Source organism: Convolutriloba macropyga, chromosome 1 (assembly GCF_964194025.1).
Source record: "Convolutriloba macropyga chromosome 1, txConMacr16.3, whole genome shotgun sequence".
Lineage (NCBI taxonomy): Eukaryota > Metazoa > Xenacoelomorpha > Acoela > Convolutidae > Convolutriloba > Convolutriloba macropyga.
The window spans coordinates 83,329,957-83,355,268 of NC_134468.1; the positions used below are offsets into that span (position 1 = coordinate 83,329,957).

Consider the following 25,312-nt stretch of genomic DNA (forward strand, 5'->3'; position numbering starts at 1 on the left):
TCATCCGTCAAAAAACCATAAACAGCAACATCCGGGAAACAACCCAAAGGATTCGATCAAATTTAACCTTAAAATAATTCTAAAAATGACTAGGTCACTGCCTCAAAACCATTTTTCTCAGATTTGATCAAAAACAACAAAACGCTGCATATGAAAAACCAATGGCCGCAAAGCAATTAAATGAAAACTCGTTTGGAGAGCATTTTTCAACACTTCAGAGCTAAAAACAAGTTCATGCACAAAGCTTTGATTCTAATTGGCCAAAATCGCCACTCAAAAATCATTCTCAAATGCGTGAAAAAGGGTTGAAAAAACAGGTGGACGATCTCATTACTACCCTTCGGGACGTTAAAAAAACGCCTCCAATTCCTCAAAAAGTCAAGAGAAGGCAGGCCTATAGAACCTTCGCTCTGCTATTTAAAAATTGGTCGACACCTCAGAATTGAGTCTTACCTCTAGCTTATCCTTCTCCTCCTGACTAGTTAGCCTCTTGTACACATCATATGTGAGTCTCAGTCCCAGATAATTCCTGCACTGCTTTGTGGCCTTGGCTCTGCTCTCTGCATTGGCCGTCGGATCCATCATCCGATAATACAAGAACTGCAAACAAATTCGAATAAAACAATTCTGAAATTCCAGAAATCTATTCATCTTAAAATTTGATCAGTAATTAAAATTTGATGAATTTGATCTATTCATCTCAAAAAATTGAAGAAATTAGCATCAAATAAACAGATTTTTAGTCAAACCATGAATCTTAATCAATGTTTTCTTAGTCAAAAATTTCAACTCAGTAATGTTTACGAAACTCTTTTTTTAACAAACCGAACAGTCAAGATTCTGATAGTTTTTAGGTTATAGTTCTATCACCTGGGCTCTCAAGTGAAAAGTGCTTACACCCTGCGATTTATCATATTTACTTGTATATGTTAGTAATGGGTATATGGCACTACAGGCACATCGGAGGGTAGAAATGTATTTATAAAATACGTATTTTTAAAAATGCCCAATTTTATACATTTGTTTTTTTAAAGTACATTGAATAATCAATCAGCTGGTAAATGAGCAAATTATAATTTTTGAGCAGCAAGAAATGTAGATATAAATTAAGTAATTATCTCCCAGCTAAATACAACTTTCTCCGGAATTTAATCTCCCGAGAAAATGTCCTACTATCCAAAAATATCCTAAGATATCTGTCCCTAAAATTTTCTACTATCCTTCCATCCTATATTTTTTGAAGAAAATTTCCTTCTATCGTAAAATATCCTAAAACATCTATCCCAAAATTTCCTACTATCCTTCTATCCTAAAAATTCCGGGAAGATTTCCTATCAAAAATTTACACAAACTTCAATAGACTTCTTACATTGAGAAGGAAGTCGGCGTCATTCATTCGGAGAGAGTCGACGTCAAAGAGCCGCGATGACCCGTCCATTTTAATCTGAAACAATAGTTGTTGTACGAAGTAACCGCGAAAAAAGCGAATATTAGCAACACTCAGCAACAGGGAAATACGGGACTCTTCTCTACAAGGATGGGTGTCATAGTCACCAAAATCAATAGTTGCTGTAATGCTTTCTGAAAACTAAAACAATGCGTCATCAGAAAACATACATTTTCCTTCATTTATAGCATGTATTCAAAATTTTTCAAAATGACAAATGCGATAAAACTTGATCCACTTAATTTTTTTTGGAAATAAGGGTTGACGAAGTCATCAACGGACAAGCTGCTTAGGGCAATATTATCACAACTATACATATAAATCGTTAGTAAAGGATTCTGAAAACATTAGGATGTGACTGAAAACGATTAATTCTGAAAACGCTCGGAAACAATTTTGAAAATATTAACTTTATCTTAGTTATTATGCTCGACTGACACTGTAAAATCGCTAAAATTGCAGCATCACAAAAAGTATTCTTTTTCCACAGCTGAAATCGCCATATAAGAGATGGAAGTAAGAAACACAACCGGCTAGCCTCGTGCGAATTTCCATCAAACCAACGGTGAGCGTTTGGGTTCGGTAGTAGCCAGCTGGAACTTAGGCAGTGAGGGGACCAACTTTTAAGAATAAGAACCGACACCTTAAAATACCTTCACACCATGAAATTGTCTCCTCAAAACATTCTGGTGAATCACATTCCTAGAGACTAGTAAGGCGTAAGGCTCTAAGATAGCTTGATGCCCTCCAGCCATTACCTGTTTATCTCATTTTGGAGGACAAAAAGTCAAAAAAGCAAGATGAAAAATTGGTCAAGTAAAAACTCGCATAAAAAAGACGGATCTATTCTGTTTCCCCCCCCCCAGCTTAGTGAGCATAAATTTTTTACGACCCCCAGACGCACGTGCTATTTTCTTACATAGTAAAATGCTATATAACAACATAAAATTGGTAACTGGGGGTCATAAAAAACACTGGGGGGGGGGGGGGGCGAAACAGAATAGATCCAAGAAGACCACAGGACTAATATAAGTGCTAAACTTTGTTTGAGAGCAATTCTACAGCCAAAAAAATTTGGGAGGAAAATAGTAAAACAGAGCTGGCAGATTGCCAGAAAATAGCCTCGTAGATCTATAGTCTCAAAATATAGTAAAGTATCAGACCAAAAAGAAACTTTTTATTAAATGCTGAGATGTTATATTTTGACGAAGAATCTGTTTAACTTATTGCTTATTCTATTAACTGCTCTCAAATACCTTTCAATTAGAAGGACCCTCACTCACTTGACCTCATCTCTTTGAATTGAAGTAAAAAAGTCAATTTCAGAGTGAGCAAGTCATTTTTGAGAGCGAGGTAACTCACGAGTGACCAAAAACTTTATCAAGCGAATGAACAAAAAGCTCCCTCCGCTAAGAGTGAAAAATGAAGTCACCTACGTAATTCAGTTGAAATCGCTTGAATGAATAAAAAAAGCAGATTTGAAGTGATTTTGACGTCAAATGGTCGTTATAAAACTCTTGGCGACAAAAAAACCAAGAGAAGGCCAATAATAGCCTCAGCTATCGCTTTGCGGCTATTAAAAATGATCAACCGCAAAAACTTTTTCAATAAAAAGCTTCACTATATGCATTATTATCAAAGGCATAATACTCTAAATCTTCCTTCCAAATTTTGCGCGTAGTCCACTTTTACTCTAGGAGAACTCAAACAACAGTAGCTTAAACTCAATCTCGAGTTTTAATAGTATCACGTTGAAAAATCAATTTTTTACACCACTATTTATAACTTGCAATGAAAGAGAATGCTGACGAAACAATGATTCTGAGAGACTACAAAGATGCAATTATCATTATGCAGAGAGTACTTTTGAGAAGCAAATCTATTAGTTTCGTTTAATTTTCCCTTATTTCGTAACTAAAATCATTTTAGAAAAGCTCCATGTTCTTAAAATGCAAAAAGCCATTTTGCAGAAATATTTTAAGCCTTATGGGCTCTCGACTGCTACTATTCACGTCTTCATCCGATCATTTTTACTCATCAACTTTGAGTAAAACTAACTTCTGCGCAAATAAAATCTGACATTTGCTAATATTCCACCACTAATCATATAACTGATTTTAGCTACTTTAAATTCTGAAGGCGATTTAAAACTAATGAACGTAAATGTCAATTCAAAACACGTCGAACAGGTCAAAAATTAGAAATGAAAAAATCAAGTGCAATATAATTACTGAAGCAAACTTTGCTTGAGACTACCAAACAATAACGCTTTCTGCCTGATTAAAGTCGTAGCGAACCAGACATACACAGAAAGCAATGTTAAGTGTCCTCAAAGCAAGTCTAGACCTGTATTTATACTATGCCTGTGCGTCTGTCTTCCCAATTGAAAAATTGTCCGGACTGATTTGAGCATAGAAGTCGCACATCTGACAGAAACATAACAGACTGCTAAGGTCAGCATCTCTTACATACAACAGGACAGGAGTTTGCTACACCCTGCTTTAAATGCTAGAGTTCAAATTTTGAACTCTAACTTAAGAGGGTGATCTGAAAAGAGGAACTTGATGTCCCCGTTGATCATCCTTGCTTTATTGTTTTTATACGAAAAAGCTAAATAAATAAATCTATCTATTAAATGATGGGCCACTATGTTCTGCGCACTATTGATTCCAATTTTGTTAAGAAGTAGAAAATTATCTTCCGTGCAATGTTGATGTTTTTAATAACAGTATATTTGCCATCAAAGGGTGCACAGGGACTAAAATTTGGGAGAGGGAGGTGTTGCGTGCAGGTGATGGCATGGAAGGTTACCGCTGGAATTAGGTGGAGTGGTGGTCAGAGTGTGTCAAACGCTAGGAAACACCCCCTCACACCATGAATTCACGCTCCTCAAACAGTTACGGTGAATTGCATCCTTAGAGACTAGTGAGCCGTAAAACACTAAAGAATTTAATACGTTTCGGGCTTTACCTGTTTATCCCAATTCTGAGGACGAAAAATCAAATGGTCAGACAAAAAAACGATCAGATGAAAAGTCAGTAGTAGAAAACATTTGAAAAAATTGCATTGAAAAGGGATCTTTTTCGACCCGCAACCCCAGTACGTTATGCACCAATCAGTTTCAGCGCACGTGTCATTGCATATTAAAGCATTGTTCAAAAATATTGCACGTGCACTTCGGGGGCGAAAATAACATGCACCCGCTACGTTGGGGGAAGGAGAGGGTAATCGGTAGTACTTCCATATTAAGCTACTAGATACACGATTACTAAATTTATTTTTATAGAATAACATCAATCACCAATTGTCAATAAATATGGTTACAAGGAGTTGAGTCTCGGAAATATGCATTCGCTCATAATGTTCCAACCCCACTCATCTGCATTTTTGACTTTATGGTCTACGAAACGAGGAAGAGATAAAACTTTGAAAGACTCGCATATTGTTTAGCAAACCACTAAATGAAAGCAATGCCGCATTAGAGGGTTGATAAAATCTGCGAATGATGAGAACAAGAGACAAGACAAACGTGAATTGAAAAACAATTAGTTAAACTCACAACTATTTGTCTACATTTTAAGATAAAACAGAACTTAACAATTGAGCTCTGCATTACAATAATAGATGTGAAACCTCTCCTTAATGAGATTTCATAATAATCAGCAAAATAACTACAGAAAGGGCAAAGTTCAATAATAAATTTTCATTTCTGAAAACCCTTATTCTCTCAGCGATTAAAACCATTAGTTATCAATTGAAATCATTTAAAAAGGTCATTTATACTTCCTTATATTTAATTGAAGAATCAATTTAAACCTGTTAATTTATATCTTTTAAGGAAGCAATTTAGGCCTGTCATTATCCAGATAAGATTATACGACAACAAACAAAACAACAAAGACAGGCAAAATTTCTTCAAACCTCAAAAATTTTGCAAGAAAATTCTGTCGAGCCGTTAAAAGACAATCTATCCACTGAAAACATTATGAGCTCGATAACACAGTCTTTGAAAGTTCAAAGATCCTCTCATTTTTTAAAACGTTTAATATGAAAGTCACACTAAGAAACCTTAAAAATTCTAACAAAATTTGCGAGAGAACTGTGTCGCAGCCGTCAAAACCATAAGATATTAACCAAGAACAATCCAAAAGATTGCATTTCGCATTTTTTAGGCGTAACTTGGATCTGTCATTAATGTGATAATTTGACAAGCTAACAAAATAGAACCTTAAAAATGTGCAAACGTATTGGAACTCGCAGTACCAAAGCAGAAGACTATTAGTAAAAATTAAATCCATAATAGAAATTACATTCTTTTTCACAGGCAAAGAAGATTGAGCTTTCTTTACTGAGACTAAGCAACAGGTCGACAGTAGTATGATATAAAAATGCATAGTTCAAAATTTCATCGATATTTTCTCAAAACGTATAAATAATAAGTAATAAGAGCCTTTAGATATCAATTGAAAACACGGTATTTTTCCGTTTGTACCAATTAGAGATGCATTCCAATTGGATTTTTTGATTAGTGAGATTAAGTCACGAGTCTGAAAAAAGAACAGCAGGTACAAGCAAAAAAGAATTCAACATTTTTTAAACATAACCAACTAACGTCGGGCGAATTGCTCTCAAACGAACGGCGAGCGGTTGGATTCGTCAGCAGCTAGCCACGGCTTAGTAAACTCTGGGCGCTACCTCTTTATCCAGTTTCTGAAGACGAAAGTCAAGTGGGTCAGACGAAAAATGGGTGAAGCAATAAATTGCAAAAAAGAGACAAACAGGTTGAATATACTTGCTACAAATTGCTTTCAAGAGCAATTAACAATGATTTCCTAAAAAGTGCCTATTCGATCGTTTATGATTAAAAACACCTTCTACTATAACTCATTGTTAATGAGGATCAGAGATGATGACATTAAGCCACATAACAGCAGCTGAAGTGCGGCATCAACAAAGAGAGAGAGAGAGAGAGAGATAGAGTGAAGGAGATAAAAAGTGAACGAGAAAGAAAAGAAAAAGAACCCCAAAGGACAGAGAAAAAGAGACAGGAATATTTTCGATGGTTGGATTCGACTCTGCAACTTCTAGTTTTCTAGCCTTGTTAATAAAAAAAAATCATATAGAAAAGAAATCCAAAAAGAAATCCAAAAGGCAAAATCCAAAAAAAATTTCAACTTCGCAGTAAAAAAGTTATAAGTCATTCTTTGTCTCTAAAGTTCTGTGAAATAACCCATCTCCGAGAATTGAAAAGTTTCGTTGGCCAGTAATGGTCGTCGAAAAGGACAAAAAATATTGATGTATTTTGGAAAAAATTGCAAATTTTAACAAAATCTTGCTAAAATTCAAGATATTATCTTAAGAAACATTTCATTGTCTCAAGCGACTATCCGGCAAGCCTGGTAAAATAAAATGTTATCACAGGCTCATAAAGATCTATACAATTGGAAAAAAAATTTTCCAAAACTTGAAAAGCTTAAATTTTATCCAAAAATTACTAAAACAGGAATAAAAAAGTTGATCACTATCCCATTAACTCTGGAAACTATGCAGCAGCTTAATACAAGACCCTGGAAAAGGTCCCATGGCCTCTGTTGAGGGAAAATATTCAAAAAGAGTAAAAAAAAATGCAAACATTTTAAAAAATTGATTAAATTCGTGATATTAAAATTTTAATGAACATTCCATTACATCTATAAACTGTGCAGTAACCTATTATTAAGCATTAATGGAAGTTGCAGAGCTCCTGAGGCTAAAGAAACCTACAAAAATGACAAAAAATTTCAAAAAGCTCAAAAAAATGCAAGTTTTATTATAAAAAAAAATGGCTAAACTTGTGATATTAAAAAGTTGAAAATTAATCCATGACCAAAAAAAGAATTGAAGTAAAAAAAGAGTCAATTTCAGAGTGAGCAAAACATTTTTGAGAGCGAGGTAACTCACGTGTGACCAAAAACTTTATCACGCGAATGAACAAAAAGCTCTCTCCGCTAAGAGTGAAAAATGACGTCACGTACGTAATTAAGTCGAAATCGCTTGAATGAACAAAAAATCAGATTTGAAGTGACTTTGACGTCAGATGGTCGTTAAAAAACTCTTGGCGACAAAAAACCAAGAGAAGGCCAATAATTGCAGCTATTAAAAATGATCAACTGGAAAACTTTTTCAATAAAAAGCTCCAGTATATGCATTATCACTATAGAGGCATAATACTCTAAATCTTCCTTCACAATTTTGCGCGTAGTCCACTTTTACTCTAGGAGAACTCAAACAACAGTAGCTCAAACTCAATCTCGAGTTTTTATAGTATCACGTTCAAAAATCAATTTTTTACACCAATATTTATAACTTGCAATAAAATAGAATGCTGACGAAACTATGATTCTGAGAGACTACAAAGATGCAATTATCATTATGCAGAGAGTACGTTTGAGAAGCAAATCTTTTTGGAGTGACCTCAGAAACTATTAGTTTCGATTAATTTTCCCTTATTTCTTAACTAAAAACATTTTAGAAAAGCTCCATGTTCTTAAAATGCAAAAACCCATTTTGCAGAAATATTTTAAGCTTTAAGGGCTCTCGACTGCTACTATTCACGTCTTCATCCGATCATTTTTACTCATCAACTTTGAGTAAAACTAACTTCTGCGCAAATAAAATCTGACATTTGCTAATATACCACCACTAATCATATAACTGATTTTAGCTACTTTAAATTCTGAGAGCGATTTAAAACTTGCAAATATTAAAACTAATGAACGTAAATGTCAAATCAAATAACGTCGAATAGGTCAAAAATTAGAAATGAAAAGATCAACAAGTGCAATATAATTACTGAAGCAAACTTTGCTTGAGACTACCAAACAACGTTTTCTGCCTGATTAAAGCCGTAGCGAACCAGACATACACAGAAAGCAATGTTAAGTGTCCTCAAAGCAAGTCTAGACCAGTATTTATACTATGCCTGTGCGTCTGTCTTCCCAATTGAAAAATTGTCCGGATTGATTTGAGCATAGAAGTCGCACAACTGACAGAAACATAACAGACTGCTAAGGTCAGCATCTCTTACATACAACAGGACAGGAGTTTGTTACACCCTGCTTCAAATGCTAGAGTTTAAATTTTCAACTCTAACTTAAGAGGGTGGTCTGATAAGAGGAACTTGATGTCCCCGTTGATCATCCTTGCTTTATTGTTTTTATACGAAAAAGCTAAATAAATAAATCTATCTATTAAATGATGGGCCACTATGTTCTGCGCGCTGTTGATTCCAATTTTGTCAAGAAGTAGAAAATTATGTTCCCTGCAATGTTGATGTTTTTAATAACAGTATATTTGCCAACAAAGAGTGCACAGGGACTAAAATTTGGGAGATTGGGAGAGGGAGGTGTTGCGTGCAGGTGCTGGCAGGGAAGGTTACCGCTGGAATGAGGTGGAGTGGTGGTCAGAGTGGGTCAAACGCTAGAACCACCCCCTCACAGCATGAATTCACGCTCCTCAAACAGTTACGGTGAATTGCATCCTTAGAGACTAGTGAGCCGTAAAACACTAAAGAATTTAATACGTTGCGGGCTTTACCTGTTTATCCCAATTCTGAGGACGAAAAATCAAATGGTCAGACGAAAAAAACGATCAGATGAAAAGTCAGTAGTAGAAAACATTTGAAAAAATTGCATTGGAAAGGGATCTTTTTCGACCCGCAACCCCAGTACGTTATGCACCAACCAGTTTCAGCGCACGTGTCATTGCATATTAAAGCGTTGTTCAAAAATATTGCACGTGCACTTCGGGGGCGAAAATAACATGCACCCGCTATGTTGCGGGAGGGAGAGGGTAATCGGTAGTACTTCCATATTTAAGCTGCTAGATTCACGATTACTAAATTTATTTTTATAAAATAACAACTATCACCAATTGTCAATAAATATGGTTACAAGGAGCTGAGTCTCGGTAATATGCATTCGCGCATAATGTTCCGACCCCGCTCATCTGCATTTTTGACTTCATCGTCTACGAAACGAGGAAGAGATAAAACTTTGAAAGACTCACATATTGCTTAACAAACCACTAAATGAAAGCAATGCCGCATTAGAGGGTTGATAAAACCTGCGAATGATGAGAACAAGAGACAAGACAAACGTGAATTGAAAAACAATTAGTTAAACTCATAACTATATGTCTACATTTTAAGATAAAACAGAACTTAACAATTGAGCTCTGCATTACAAAAATTGATGTGAAACCTCTCCTAAATGAGATTTCGTAATAATCAGCAAAATAACTACAGAAAGGGCAAAGTTCAAAAATAAATTTTCATTTCTGAAAACCGTTATTCTCTCAGCGATTAAAACCATTAGTTATCAATTGAAATCATTTAAAAAGGTCATTTCTACTTCTTTATATTTAATTGAAGAATCAATTTAAACCTGTTAATTTATATCTTTTAAGGAAGCAATTTAGGCCTGTCATTATCCAGATAAGATTATACGACTACAAACAAAACAACAAAGACAGGCAAAATTTCTTCAAAACTCAACAATTTTGCAAGAAAACTTTGTCGAGCCGTTAAAAGATAATCTATCCACTGAAAACATTATGAGCTCGATAACGCAGTCTTTTAATGTTCAAATATCCTCTCATTTTTTAAAACGTTTAATATGAAAGTCACACTAAGAAACCTTAAAAATTCTAATAAAATTTGCGAGAGAACTGTGTCGCAGCCGTCAAAACCATAAGATATTAATCAAGAACAATCCAAAAGATTGCATTTCGCATTTTTTAGGCGTAACTTGGACCTGTCATTAATGTGATAATTTGACAAGCTAACAAAATAGAACCTTAAAAATGTGCAAACGTATTGGAACTCGTAGTACCAAAGCAGAAAACTATTAGTAAAAATTAAATCCATTATAGAAATTACATTCTTTTTCATAGGCAAAGAAGATTGAGCTTTCTTTACTGAGACTAAGCAACAAGTCGACAGTAGTATGATATAAAAATGCATAGTTCAAAATTTCATCGACATTTTCTCAAAACGTATAAATAATAAGTAATAAGAGCCTTTAGATATCAATAGAAAACACGGTATTTTTCCGTTTGTACCAATTAGAGATGCATTCCAATTGGAATTTTTGATTAGTGAGATTAAGTCACGAGTCTGAAAAAAGAACAGCAGGTACAAGCAAAAAAGAATTCAACTAAAGTTTTTTAAACATAACCGACTAACGTCGGGAGAATTGCTCTCAAACGAAAGGCGAGCGGTTCGATTCGTCAGCAGCTAGCCACGGCTTAGTAAACTCTGGAAAAAAGAGACAAACTAGTAAAAAAGAGACAAACAGGTTGGATATACTTGCTACAAATTGCTTTCAAGAGCAATTAACAATGATTTCCTAAAAAGTGCCTGTTAGATCGTTTATGATTAAAAAACTTTCTACTAAAACTCATTGTTAATGAGGATCAGAGATGATGATATTAAGCCACATAACAGCAGCTGAAGTGCGGCATCAACAAAAAAAAGAGAGAGATAGAGTGAAGTAGATAAAAAGTGAACGAGAAAGAAAAAGAAAAGAACCCCAAAGGACAGGAAAAAAGACAGGAATATTTTCCATGGTTGGATTCGACTCTGCAACTTCTAGTTTTCTAGCCTTGTTAATAAAAAAAAATCATATAGAAAAGAAATCCAAAAAGAAATCCAAAAGGCAAAATCCAAAAAAAATTTCAACTTCGCAGTAAAAAAGTTATAAGTCATTCTTTGTCTCTAAAGTTCTGTGAAATAACCCATCTCCGAGAATTGAAAAGTTTCGTTGGCCAGTAATGGTAGTCGAAAAGGACAAAAAAAATTGATGCATTTTGGAAAAAATTGCAAACTTTAACAAAATCTTGCTAAAATTCAAGATAATATTATCTTAAGAAACATTTCATTGTCTCAAGCGACTATCCGGCAAGCCTGGAAAAGTGAAATGTTATCACAGGCTCATAAAGATCCATACAATTGGAACAAAAAAATTTTCCAAAAACTTGAAAAGCTTAAATTTTATCCAAAAATTACTAAAACAGGAATAAAAAAGTTGATCACTATCCCATTAACTCTGGAAACTACGCAGCAGCTTAATACAAGAACCTGGAAGAGGTCCCATGGCCTCTGTTGCCGGAAAATATTCAAAAAGAGTAAAAAAAATTGCAAACATTTTAAAAAACTGATTAAATTCGTGATATTAAAATTTTGATGAACATTCCATTACATCTATAAACTGTGCAGTAACCTATTATTAAGCCTTAATGGAAGTTGCAGAGCTCCTGAGTCTAAATAAACCTAAAAAAAAATGACAAAAAATTTCAAAAATAAAAAATGCAAGTTTTATTATAAAAAAATGGCTAAACTTGTGATATTAAAAAGTTGAAAATTAATCCATGACCAAAAAAAAAGAATTGAAGTAAAAAAGAGTCAATTTCAGAGTCAGCAAAACATTTTTGAGAGCGAGGTAACTCACGTGTGACCAAAAACGTTATCACGCGAATGAACAAAAAGCTCTCTCCGCTAAGAGTGAAAAATGACGTCACGTACGTAATTAAGTCGAAATCGCTTGAATGAACAAAAAAGCAGATTTGAAGTGACTTTGACGTCAGATGGTCGTTACAAAACTCTTGGCGACAAAAAACCAAGAGAAGGCCAATAATTGCAGCTATTAAAAATGATCAACTGGAAAACTTTTTCAATAAAAAGCTCCAGTATATGCATTATCACTATAGTGGCATAATACTCTAAATAATCTTCCTCCACAATTTTGCGCGTAGTCCACTTTTACTCTAGGAGAACTCAAACAACAGTAGCTCAAACTCAATCTCGAGTTTTAATAGTATCAGGTTCAAAAATCAATTTTTTACACCAATATTTATAACTTGCAATAAAATAGAATGCTGACGAATATGATTCTGAGAGACTACAAAGATGCAATTATCATTATGCAGAGAGTAATTTTGAGAAGCAAATCTTTTTGGAGTGACCTCAGAAACTCTTAATTTCGATTAATTTTCCCTTATTTCGTAACTAAAAACATTTTAGAAAAGCTCCATGTTCTTAAAATGCAAAAAGCCATTTCGCAGAAATATTTTAAGCTTTATGGGCTCTCGACTGCTACTATTCACGACTTCATCCGATCATTTTTACTCATCAACTTGTGAGTAAAACTGACTTCTGCGCAAATAAAATCTGACATTTGCTAAGATACCACCACTAATCATATAACTGATTTTAGCTACTTTAAATTCTGAGAGCGATTTAAAACTTGCAAATATTAAAACTAATTAACCTAAATGTCAATTCAAATAAAGTCGAATAGGTCAAAAATTAGAAATAAAAGATCAACAAGTGCAATATAATTACTGAAGCAAACTTTGCTTGAGACTACCAAACAATAACGCTTTCTGCCTGATTAAAAACGTAGCGAACCAGACATACACAGAAAGCAATGTTAAGTGTCCTCAAAGCAAGTCTAGACCAGTATTTAAACTATGCCTGTGCGTCTGTCTTCCCAATTGAAAAATTGTCTGGACTGATTTGAGCATAGAAGTCGCACAACTGACAGAAACATAACAGACTGCTAAGGTCAGCATCTCTTACATACAACAGGACAGGAGTTTGTTACACCCTGCTTCAAACGCTAGAGTTTAAATTTTGAACTCTAACTTAAGAGGGTGGTCTGATAAGAGGAACTTGATGTCCCCGTTGATCATCCTTGCTTTATTGTATTTATACGAAAAAGCTAAATAAATAAATCTATCTATTAAATGATTGGCAACTATGTTCTGCGCACTATTGATTCCAATTTTGTTAAGAAGTAGAAAAATATGTTCCCTGCAATGTTGATGTTTTTAATAACAGTATATTTGCCATCAAAGGGTGCACAGGGACTAAAATTTTGGAGAGGGAGGTGTTGCGTGCAGGTGCTGGCAGGGAAGGTTACCGCTGAAATGAGGTGGAGTGGTGGTCAGAGTGGGTCAAACGCTAGGAACCACCCTCACAGCATGAATTCACGCTCCTCAAACAGTTACGGTGAATTGCATCCTTAGAGACTAGTGAGCCGTAAAACACTAAAGAATTTAATAGGTTGCGGGCTTTACCTGTTTATCCCAATTCTGAGGACGAAAAATCAAATGGTCAGACGAAAAAAACGATCAGATGAAAAGTCAGTAGTAGAAAACATTTGAAAAAATTGCATTGGAAAGGGATCTTTTTCGACCCGCAACCCCAGTACGTTATGCACCAACCAGTTTCAGCGCACGTGTCATTGCATATTAAAGCGTTGTTCAAAAATATTGCACGTGCACTTCGGGGGCGAAAATAACATGCACCCGCTATGTTGCGGGAGGGAGAGGGTAATCGGTAGTACTTCCATATTTAAGCTGCTAGATTCACGATTACTAAATTTATTTTTATAAAATAACAACTATCACCAATTGTCAATAAATATGGTTACAAGGAGCTGAGTCTCGGTAATATGCATTCGCGCATAATGTTCCGACCCCGCTCATCTGCATTTTTGACTTCATGGTCTACGAAACGAGGAAGAGATAAAACTTGGAAAGACTCACATATTGCTTAACAAACCACTAAATGAAAGCAATGCCACATTAGAGGGTTGATAAAACCTGCGAATGATGAGAACAAGAGACAAGACAAACGTGAATTGAAAAACAATTAGTTAAACTCATAACTATATGTCTACATTTTAAGATAAAACAGAACTTAACCATTGAGCTCTGCATTACAAAAATTGATGTGAAACCTCTCCTTAATGAGATTTCGTAATAATCAGCAAAATAAATACAGAAAGGGCAAAGTTCAAAAATAAATTTTCATTTCTGAAAACCGTTATTCTCTCAGCGATTAAAACCATTAGTTATCAATTGAAATCATTTAAAAAGGTCATTTATACTTCTTTATATTTAATTGAAGAATCAATTTAAACCTGTTAATTTATATCTTTTAAGGAAGCAATTTAGGCCTGTCATTATCCAGATAAGATTATACGACTACAAACAAAACAACAAAGACAGGCAAAATTTCTTCAAAACTCAACAATTTTGCAAGAAAATTTTGTCGAGCCGTTAAAAGATAATCTATCCACTGAAAACATTATGAGCTCGATAACGCAGTCTTTTAATGTTCAAATATCCTCTCATTTTTTAAAACGTTTAATATGAAAGTCACACTAAGAAACCTTAAAAATTCTATAAAATTTGCGAGAGAACTGTGTCGCAGCCGTCAAAACCATAAGATATTAACCAAGAACAATCCAAAAGATTGCATTTCGCATTTTTTAGGCGTAACTTGGACCTGTCATTAATGTGATAATTTGACAAGCTAACAAAATAGAACCTTAAAAATGTGCGAACGTATTGGAACTCGTAGTACCAAAGCAGAAAACTATTAGTAAAAATTAAATCCATTATAGAAATTACATTCTTTTCCATAGGCAAAGAAGATTGAGCTTTCTTTACTGAGACTAAGCAACAGGTCGACAGTAGTATGATATAAAAATGCATAGTTCAAAATTTCATCGACATTTTCTCAAAACGTATAAATAATAAGTAATAAGAGCCTTTAGATATCAATAGAAAACACGGTATTTTTCCGTTTGTACCAATTAGAGATGCATTCCAATTGGAATTTTTGATTAGTGAGATTAAGTCACGAGTCTGAAAAAAGAACAGCAGGTACAAGCAAAAAAGAATTCAACTCAAGTTTTTTAAACATAACCGACTAACGTCGGGCGAATTGCTCTCAAACGAACGGCGAGCGGTTCGATTCGTCAGCAGCTAGCCACGGCTTTGTAAACTCTGGGCGCTACCTCTTTATCGAGTTTCTGAAGACGAAAGTCAAGTGGGTCAGACGAAAAATGGGTGAAGCAATAAATTGAAAAGAGACAAACAGGCTGAATATACTTGCTACAAATTGCTTTCAAGAGCAATAAACAAAGATTTCCTAAAAAGTGCTTGTTAGATAGTTTATGATTAAAAAACTTTCTACTATAACTAATTGTTAATGAGGATCAGAGATGATGACATTAAGCCACATAACGGCAGCTGAAGTGCGGCATCAACAAAAAAAAAGAGAGATAGAGTGAAGGAGATAAAAAGTGAACGAGAAAGAAAAGGAAAAGAACCCCAAAGGACAGAGAAAAAGAGACAGGAATATTTTCCATGGTTGGATTCGACTCTGCAACTTCTAGTTTTCTAGCCTTGTTAATAAAAAAAAATCATATAGAAAAGAAATCCAAAAAGAAATCCAAAAGGCAAAATCCAAAAAAAATTTCAACTTCGCAGTAAAAAAGTTATAAGTCATTCTTTGTCTCTAAAGTTCTGTGAAATAACCCATCTCCGAGAATTGAAAAGTTTCGTTGGCCAGTAATGGTAGTCGAAAAGGACAAAAAAAATTGATGCATTTTGGAAAAAATTGCAAACTTTAACAAAATCTTGCTAAAATTCAAGATAATATTATCTTAAGAAACATTTCATTGTCTCAAGCGACTATCCGGCAAGCCTGGAAAAGTGAAATGTTATCACAGGCTCATAAAGATCCATACAATTGGAACAAAAAAATTTTCCAAAAACTTGAAAAGCTTAAATTTTATCCAAAAATTACTAAAACAGGAATAAAAAAAAAGTTGATCACTATCCCAATAACTCTGGAAACTATGCAGCAGCTTAATACAAGACCTTGGAAGAGGTCCCAAGGCCTCTGTTGCCGGAAAATATTCAAAAAGAGTAAAAAAAAATTGCAAACATTTTAATTGATTAAATTCGTGATATTAAATTTTGATGAACATTCCATTACATCTACAAACTGTGCAGTAACCTATTATTAAGCCTTAATGGAAGTTGCAGAGCTCCTAAGGCTAAAGAAACCTTAAAAAAATGACAAAAAATTTCAAAAAGCTTAAAAAAATGCAAGTTTTATTATAAAAAAATGGCTAAAATTGTGATATTAAAAAGTTGAAAATTAATCCATGACCAAAAAAATTGAAGTAAAAAAGAGTCAATTTCAGAGTGAGCAAAACATTTTTGAGAGCGAGGTAACTCACATGTGACCAAAAACGTTATCACGCGAATGAACAAAAAGCTCTCTCCGCTAAGAGTGAAAAATGACGTCACGTACGTAATTAAGTCGAAATCGCTTGAATGAACAAAAAAGCAGATTTGAAGTGACTTTGACGTCAGATGGTCGTTACAAAACTCTTGGCGACAAAAAACCAAAAGAAGGCCAATAACTGCAGCTATTAAAAATGATCAACTGGAAAACTTTTTCAATAAAAAGCTCCAGTATATGCATTATCACTATAGTGGCATAATACTCTAAATCTTCCTCCACAATTTTGCGCGTAGTCCACTTTTACTCTAGGAGAACTCAAACAACAGTAGCTCAAACTCAATCTCGAGTTTTAATTGTATCACGTTCAAAAATCAATTTTTTACACCAATATTTATAACTTGCAATAAAATAGAATGCTGACGAAACTATGATTCTGAGAGACTACAAAGATGCAATTATCATTATGCAGAGAGTACTTTTGAGAAGCAAATCTTTTTGGAGTGACCTCAGAAACTCTTAGTTTCGATTAATTTTCCCTTATTTCTTAACTAAAAACATTTTAGAAAAGCTCCATGTTCTTAAAATGCAAAAACCCATTTTGCAGAAATATTTTAAGCTTCATGGGCTCTCGACTGCTACTATTCACGACTTCATCCGATCATTTTTACTCATCAACTTGTGAGTAAAACTGACTTCTGCGCAAACAAAATCTGACATTTGCTAAGATACCACCACTAATCATATAACTGATTTTAGCTACTTTAAATTCTGAGAGCGATTTAAAACTTGCAAATATTAAAACTAATTAACGTAAATGTCAATTCAAATAACGTCGAATAGGTCAAAAATTAGAAATAAAAGATCAACAAGTGCAATATAATTACTGAAGCAAACTTTGCTTGAAACTACCAAACAATAACATTTCCTGCCTGATTAAAGCAGTAGCGAACCAGACATACACAGAAAGCAATGTCAAGTGTCCTCAAAGCAAGTCTAGACCAGTATTTATACTATGCCTGTGCGTCTGTCTTCCCAATTGAAAAATTGTCCGGACTGAAAATCCAAAAAAATTTTCAACTTCGCAGTAAAAAAGTTAGAAACCATTCTTTGTCTCTAAAGTTCTGTGAAATAACCCATCTCCGAGAATTGAAAAGTTTCGTTGGCCAGTAATGGTCGTCGAAAAGGACAAAAAATATTGATGCATTTTGGAAAAAATTGCAAATTTTAACAAAATCTTGCTAAAATTCAAGATAATATTATCTCAAGAAACATTTCATTGTCTCAAGCGACTATCCGGCAAGCCTGGAAAAGTGAAATGTTATCACAGGCTCATAAAATCCATACAATTGGAACAAAAAAATTTTCCAAAAACTTGAAAAGCTTAAATTTTATCCAAAAATTACTAAAACAGGAATAAAAAAGTTGATCACTATCCCATTAACTCTGGAAACTACGCAGCAGCTTAATACAAGACCCTGGAAGAGGTCCCATGGCCTCTGTTGCCGGAAAATATTCAAAAAGAGTAAAAAAAATTGCAAACATTTTAAAAAATTGATTAAATTCGTGATAATAAAATTTTGATGAACATTCCATTACATCTACAAACTGTGCAGTAACCTATTATTAAGCCTTAATGGAAGTTGCAGAGCTCCTAAGGCTAAAGAAACCTTAAAAAAATGACAAAAAATTTCAAAAAGCTTAAAAAAATGCAAGTTTTATTATAAAAAAATGGCTAAACTTGTGATATTAAAAAGTTGAAAATTAATCCATGACCAAAAAAATTGAAGTAAAAAAGAGTCAATTTCAGAGTGAGCAAAACATTTTTGAGAGCGAGGTAACTCACATGTGACCAAAAACGTTATCACGCGAATGAACAAAACGCTCTCTCCGCTAAGAGTGAAAAATGACATCACGTAGGTAATTAAGTCGAAATCGCTTGAATGAACAAAAAAGCAGATTTGAAGTGACTTTGACGTCAGATGGTCGTTACAAAACTCTTGGCGACAAAAAACCAAGAGAAGGCCAATAATTGCAGCTATTAAAAATGATCAACTGGAAAACTTTTTCAATAAAAAGCTCCAGTATATGCATTATCACTATAGTGGCATAATACTCTAAATCTTCCTCCACAATTTTGCGCGTAGTCCATTTTTACTCTAGGAGAACTCAAACAACAGTAGCTCAAACTCAATCTCGAGTTTTAATTGTATCACGTTCAAAAATCAATTTTTTACACCAATATTTATAACTTGCAATAAAATAGAATGCTGACGAAACTATGATTCTGAGAGACTACAAAGATGCAATTATCATTATGCAGAGAGTACTTTTGAGAAGCAAATCTTTTTGGAGTGACCTCAGAAACTCTTAGTTTCGATTAATTTTCCCTTATTTCTTAACTAAAAACATTTTAGAAAAACTCCATGTTCTTAAAATGCAAAAACCCATTTTGCAGAAATATTTTAAGCTTCATGGGCTCTTGACTGCTACTATTCACGACTTCATCCGATCATTTTTACTCATCAACTTGTGAGTAAAACTGACTTCTGCGCAAATAAAATCTGACATTTGCTAAGATACCACCACTAATCATATAACTGATTTTAGCTACTTTAAATTCTGAGAGCGATTTAAAACTTGCAAATATTAAAACTAATTAACGTAAATGTCAATTCAAATAACGTCGAATAGGTCAAAAATTAGAAATGAAAGATCAACAAGTGCAATATAATTACTGAAGCAAACTTTGCTTGAGACTACCAATCAATAACGTTTTCTGCCTGATTAAAGCCGTAGCGAACCAGACATACACAGAAAGCAATGTTAAGTGTCCTCAAAGCAAGTCTAGACCTGTATTTATACTATGCCTGTGCGTCTGTCTTCCCAATTGAAAAATTGTTCGGACTGATTTGAGCACAGAAGTCGCACATTTGACAGAAACATAACCGACTGCTAAGGTCAGCATCTCTTACATACAACAGGACAGGAGTTTGTTACACCCTGCTTCAAATGCTAGAGTTTAAATTTTGAACTCTAACTTAAGAGGGTGATCTGAAAAGAGGAACTTGATGTCCCCGTTGATCATCCTTGCTTTATTGTTTTTATACCAAAAAGCTAAATAAATAAATCTATCTATTAAATGATTGGCAACTATGTTCTGCGCACTATTGATTCCAATTTTGTCAAGAAGTAGAAAATTATGTTCCCTGCAATGTTGATGTTTTTAATAACAGTATATTTGCCATCAAAGGGTGCACAGGGACTAAAATTTGGGAGAGGGAGGTGTTGCGTGCAGGTGCTGGCAGGGAAGGTTACCGCTGGAATGAGGTGGAGTGGTGGTCAGAGTGGGTCAAACGCTAGGAACCACCCTCACAGCATGAATTCACGCTCCTCAAACAGTTACGGTGAATTGCATCCTTAGAGACTAGTGAGCCGTAAAACACTAAAGAATTTAATACGTTGCGGGCTTTACCTGTTTATCCCAATTCTGAGGACGAAAAATCAAATGGTCAGACGAAAAAAACGATCAGATGAAAAGTCAGTAGTAGAAAACATTTGAAAAAATTGCATTGGAAAGGGATCTTTTTCGACCCGCAACCCCAGTACGTTATGCACCAACCAGTTTCAGCGCACGTGTCATTGCATATTAAAGCGTTGTTCAAAAATATTGCACGTGCACTTCGGGGGCGAAAATAACATGCACCCGCTATGTTGCGGGAGGGAGAGGGTAATCGGTAGTACTTCCATATTTAAGCTGCTAGATTCACGATTACTAAATTTATTTTTATAAAATAACAACTATCACCAATTGTCAATAAATATGGTTACAAGGAGCTGAGTCTCGGTAATATGCATTCGCGCATAATGTTCCGACCCCGCTCATCTGCATTTTTGACTTCATCGTCTACGAAACGAGGAAGAGATAAAACTTTGAAAGACTCACATATTGCTTAACAAACCACTAAATGAAAGCAATGCCGCATTAGAGGGTTGATAAAACCTGCGAATGATGAGAACAAGAGACAAGACAAACGTGAATTGAAAAACAATTAGTTAAACTCATAACTATATGTCTACATTTTAAGATAAAACAGAACTTAACAATTGAGCTCGGCATTACAGAAATAGATGTGAAACCTCTCCTTAATGAGATTTCGTAATAATCAGCAAAATAACTACAGAAAGGGCAAAGTTCAAAAATAAATTTTCATTTCTGAAAACCCTTATTCTCTCAGCGATTAAAACCATTAGTTATCAATTGAAATCATTTAAAAAGGTCATTTATACTTCTTTATATTTAATTGAAGAATCAATTTAAACCTGTTAATTTATATCTTTTAAGGAAGCAATTTAGGCCTGTCATTATCCAGATAAGATTATAAGACTACAAACAAAACAACAAAGACAGGCAAAATTTCTTCAAATTTAGCAAAATTTTCTCGAGCCGTTAAAAGATAATCTATCCACTGAAAACAATCAAGATAAAATTATCTTAAGAAACATTTCATTGTCTCAAGCGACTATCCGGCAAGCCTGGAAAATTAAAATGTTATCACAGGCTCATAAAGATCCATACAATCGGAACAAAAAAATTTTCCAAAAATTTGAAAAGCTTAAATTTTATCCAAAAATTACCAAAAACAGGAACAATAAAAAAGTTGATCACTATCCCAATAACTCTGGAAACTATGCAGCAGCTTAATACAAGACCTTGGAAGAGGTCCCAAGGCCTCTGTTGCCGGAAAATATTCAAAAAGAGTAAAAAAAAATTGCAAACATTTTAATTGATTAAATTCGTGATATTAAATTTTGATGAACATTCCATTACATCTATAAACTGTGCAGTAACATATTATTAAACCTTAATGGAAGTTGCGGAGCTCCTGAGGCTAAAGAAACCTAAAAAAAATGACAAAAAATTTCACAAAGCTTAAAAAAAATACAAGTTTTATTATAAAAAAATGGCTGAAACTTGTGATATTAAAAAGTTGAAAATTAATCCATGAACAAAAAAATTTTCCAGTAATTTATAATCAAATCCCAAAGGAGGTTTTCTGACCCTTGAGGTTCAAAAAACCTGAAAAATGACAATGTCAAAAAAATGAAAAAATGGCAAAAATTATTTAAAAAAATGTGCAAAAATTCGTGATGTTAAAATCTTGCAAGAAATTCCATTTAACCTAGAAATCATACAGTCACCTATTTTCAAACCCTATAGGGTGTTTCTTGTCTCTTGAGGCTAAAAAAAACCTAAGAAACGACAAACATTTTCAAAAAACTTGAAAAAAAGCAAGTTTTATTAAAAAACTGCAAAAATTTGTGACATTAAAAAGTTGAAAAAAAATTCCAGGGCCAATAAAAATTTGTCAGTATCTTATTATCAAACCCCTTAGGATGTTGTCTGGCCCCTGGGTCTGGAAAGACCCGAATACAGAAAACAAACGTCAAAATTTGAAAAAAAAAATTGCACATTTTTTCAAAAAATTGCTTAAATTCATGACGTTGAAATGATGAAACCATTCCACTACCACTGGAAACTATGCAGTAAACTATTATTAAAAAATAGAGGTGATTCTCAGACAACTAGGCCTGATAAAAATCAAAAATTGTCAAAACTTTTTAAAAAGCTTGGAAAAAAATTGCAAAATAGTATAAATTTGCGTTTTTACCAAACGCTTTTTCGTCAGTAGCTAGCCACGGGGGGGGGGGGGACACCAGGGGCTGCTGGGGAGGGAGAGGGTGGGGGGTGGGGCAACACTGGGGTGGGGGCAACAGCGCGGTGGGCGGGGGGGGGGGTGGGGGCAATAGTGCGCGGGGTCAGCAGTGGGGGTGTCTTCAACCTCTAAGAACCGCCCTTTACACCATAAGTATAAGTCACCAAAATAGTTTGAGCTTAAACAGAGCTGAAAGGCTCTAAGAGCACTTAATAATCGCTGGACTCTACCTGTTTATCCCGTTTTTGAGGACGAAAAGTCAAAAGCGTCAGACGAAAATCGGTCAAGCGAAAAATCGCATAACTCGGTGAAGCATAAGACCGACAGGACTAATATAATTGCTACAAACTTCGTTTGAGAGCAATTAAAAAGCGCTTTCGACGCCTCGATAACCATGAGCTCATACTCAAAAGCTTATGTTATGTTCATTGGAGCTCAATTTCGTGTCAAGGGAACTTGCTTCAATTCAATCGTTGTAGGAATTCATTTTAGTAATTAACATAGAAAACAAAAAGGGAAAATTATTTCAAGATCGCGGCAGAACACAGTCTGAACAATTTTACGTTAAAAAACCCACGAATAAAGATAACTTGTCCTGATATAGCTGCGCGTCCCACTACAAAACTACTTAATCCATATATTTGCGAAATAAATAGTTAGGCAAATGAAATATTTCATTAAAAAAATGATGCATTATGGATACATATCGAGTTAAGACTGCTAAAAGCGGGCTGGACTGGAATTCAAGGAGGCTCTAATAGGACTCTGTATTAAAATTAGTCCTCTTTTGAAGCAGACAAAAATATTGTATGAGCAGTTTTCTTGTCTCTACTTCTGGCAAAAAAGTGGGCTATAAAAGCATATTTGGCAAAATTTTTGACAAGGAAGTCTGCAATTCGAAAAATTTAGCAAAAAAACTCGGAACAAACCAATCAACGACCCTTCTCTATCATTAGAGGTAAAACCAAAAACTGTATTGTTGAAACTTCAACAATATTAACCAAACTTTGGGCTAAAATTACCGAAAATGTGCACAAAAACAACGGAAATCGGTCTATTATTCACAAAACTTTCACCCAGTGCCCTTTTTGGACTAGTTAAAACCCACAATTTCACTTCGATTACACGTGCCCTTGAACGTGACCAGTACTGTTAGAATAGGTAAGCGCTGTCAATATGCATAAAAATGAACGCATATAATTGATGCAAAATTTCAACAAGAAGCATTTTTATAATAGCTAAGCATGCAGTTTGCATTATCAAGTTATCATAAAGCAACATAACTGACTAACGTCGGAAGAATTGCTCCCGAATGACTAGTGGGAGCACTAATCAATTGCAGCCTGGTTCTGTCGGTGGAGGGGGGTGTAGCCTCAATCTGACTAAGAAATTCACTAGGCGCTTCAAATAACCTCATTAGAGGTTAATATATACCACTATTAGATTTAAAGTGAAAAATGGCACCAGTTTCGGCGCACTTTTCATTTGACTTTTAGTATTAAATTGACGCCAATTGTGTGCTGCCTGAAATTGTAAATGAGAGAGAACTTAAGGTCACACAAAACGCAGAAAGGCAAGGGCGTAAAAGTCACTTTACAAGTCAAAACCGTCAAGCAAAAATTTTGCATAAAAAGACACACACGCTTACAAAAATTGCTATGAACTTCGTTCAAGAGCAATTAGACAAAAACATCATCTTGAAATATAGCAGAGAACAGGAATTGTAGATAACACGGTCAAAATTGAAGTTTAAAAAGACAGACTAATCATTAATTCTTAAATTCACTTGAATAACCAATTCAGGCGCAAAAAATCAGTCACACCAATCAGCAGAACCAATAATCGGATCAGATCAAATAATCATAAAATCAAAAGCTCTTCATATCAAATGCAGGTTTCTTCTTCCAGCCATCCATTGGGGATTTTTCGGATGATGAGACGCCTCATCTCGTCATATCCCAAAGCCAGCACTGCAACTGGGAGTGGGAACACGAAATCCCAGAGACGATCAATTTCTATCATCATTGTTCCCATTTCTATACCTCCTGTTAATGTGTTCAGACTCATCATTACAACAGCCAAAACAAACGTAATGGGTAGGGTAGCGAGCAGGAAGCCATTCTTGAAAATTCCTGAAACAAACACTAGAAAAAAGTGCGAAGCAAACAAACTTGAATCATTGTCAAGTACACAAACAATAAATTTCTCAATTACATGAGAAATCAAGGACAATTACATTTTTCGTGGTCTCAATCGAAAATTTTTAGTGCGATCCACGCAAGAAATCATAAAAATATAGCCGGCAGATTGCCGGAAAATAGCCGCAATAGACGCTTGTGGCCTATCATGAATTGAAACAACTAAAGAAATACGGTTGACAGATCGACCACCAGCTTTTTAATAGACCACTAGACTTTTTGGGTTAGAATCGGACTGTCAATGGAGCTTTCTCAACATTAATATTCGATATTAAAACTCAAGACTCTATTACTCAGGAATTAGGGCATATAAGTTTGGCACTACTTAGATGCGCACTATTGACCTTTAATTAGTAAATGTTCATAAAATTTAAAGTTCCATAAGTGAGTTCAGAAGTCATTTTTTTGAGTGAGGTAAGTCACGCAATTGACCTAAAAGCAGAAATGACGCCAGAAACGCAAATTTTAACTGCAACAGTAGAAGTCAGAGAAGTCATTGAAAAAGTCAATTCCAAAAAGTCGAAACAAAAATAACCAAAGACGAAACAAAAATAACCAAAATCGCAACAAAACTCGCTGAAACTTTTGAATAACACTTAGTATAAGTCACAGCACGCACTCACTATTGAAGGATAGAAAAACATCAATTATTTGATTCCTCAATGACCACAGTTGAGACCTATCATTAATGATATTGTTCAGCAATAAGTACAACAAACAGAATTATCAAATAAAAAAAATCAGTAAGATTTTATTAAAAAAAACGAAAGTGTATAGTCACAAAAAAGCAATAGCTAAGAACTGAAATGAGTTGCTTTAATTGAAGAATTTTAGCAACCAATTAGACCTGTCGATAATGAGACCA

General features: G+C 34.5%; 1 protein-coding gene and 1 pseudogene across 1 annotated transcript in view; both read right to left on the bottom strand.

Moving 5' to 3' along the window:
- The window catches only part of LOC142352206 (uncharacterized), a 354,267-nt gene that overhangs the window by 2,946 nt on the left and 326,009 nt on the right, over positions 1-25,312 (bottom strand). Inside the window, exons 2-3 of the mRNA XM_075404638.1 lie at positions 1,370-1,446; positions 454-600 (exon numbers count right to left, since the gene is read on the bottom strand). Of these exons, the coding sequence (XP_075260753.1) occupies positions 454-600; positions 1,370-1,438 (216 nt within the window). The 5' untranslated portion in view covers positions 1,439-1,446. The remainder of the gene's footprint in view (positions 1-453; positions 601-1,369; positions 1,447-25,312) is intronic.
- The window catches only part of LOC142352362 (sodium/potassium-transporting ATPase subunit alpha-1-like), a 32,775-nt pseudogene continuing 31,475 nt past the window's right edge, over positions 24,013-25,312 (bottom strand).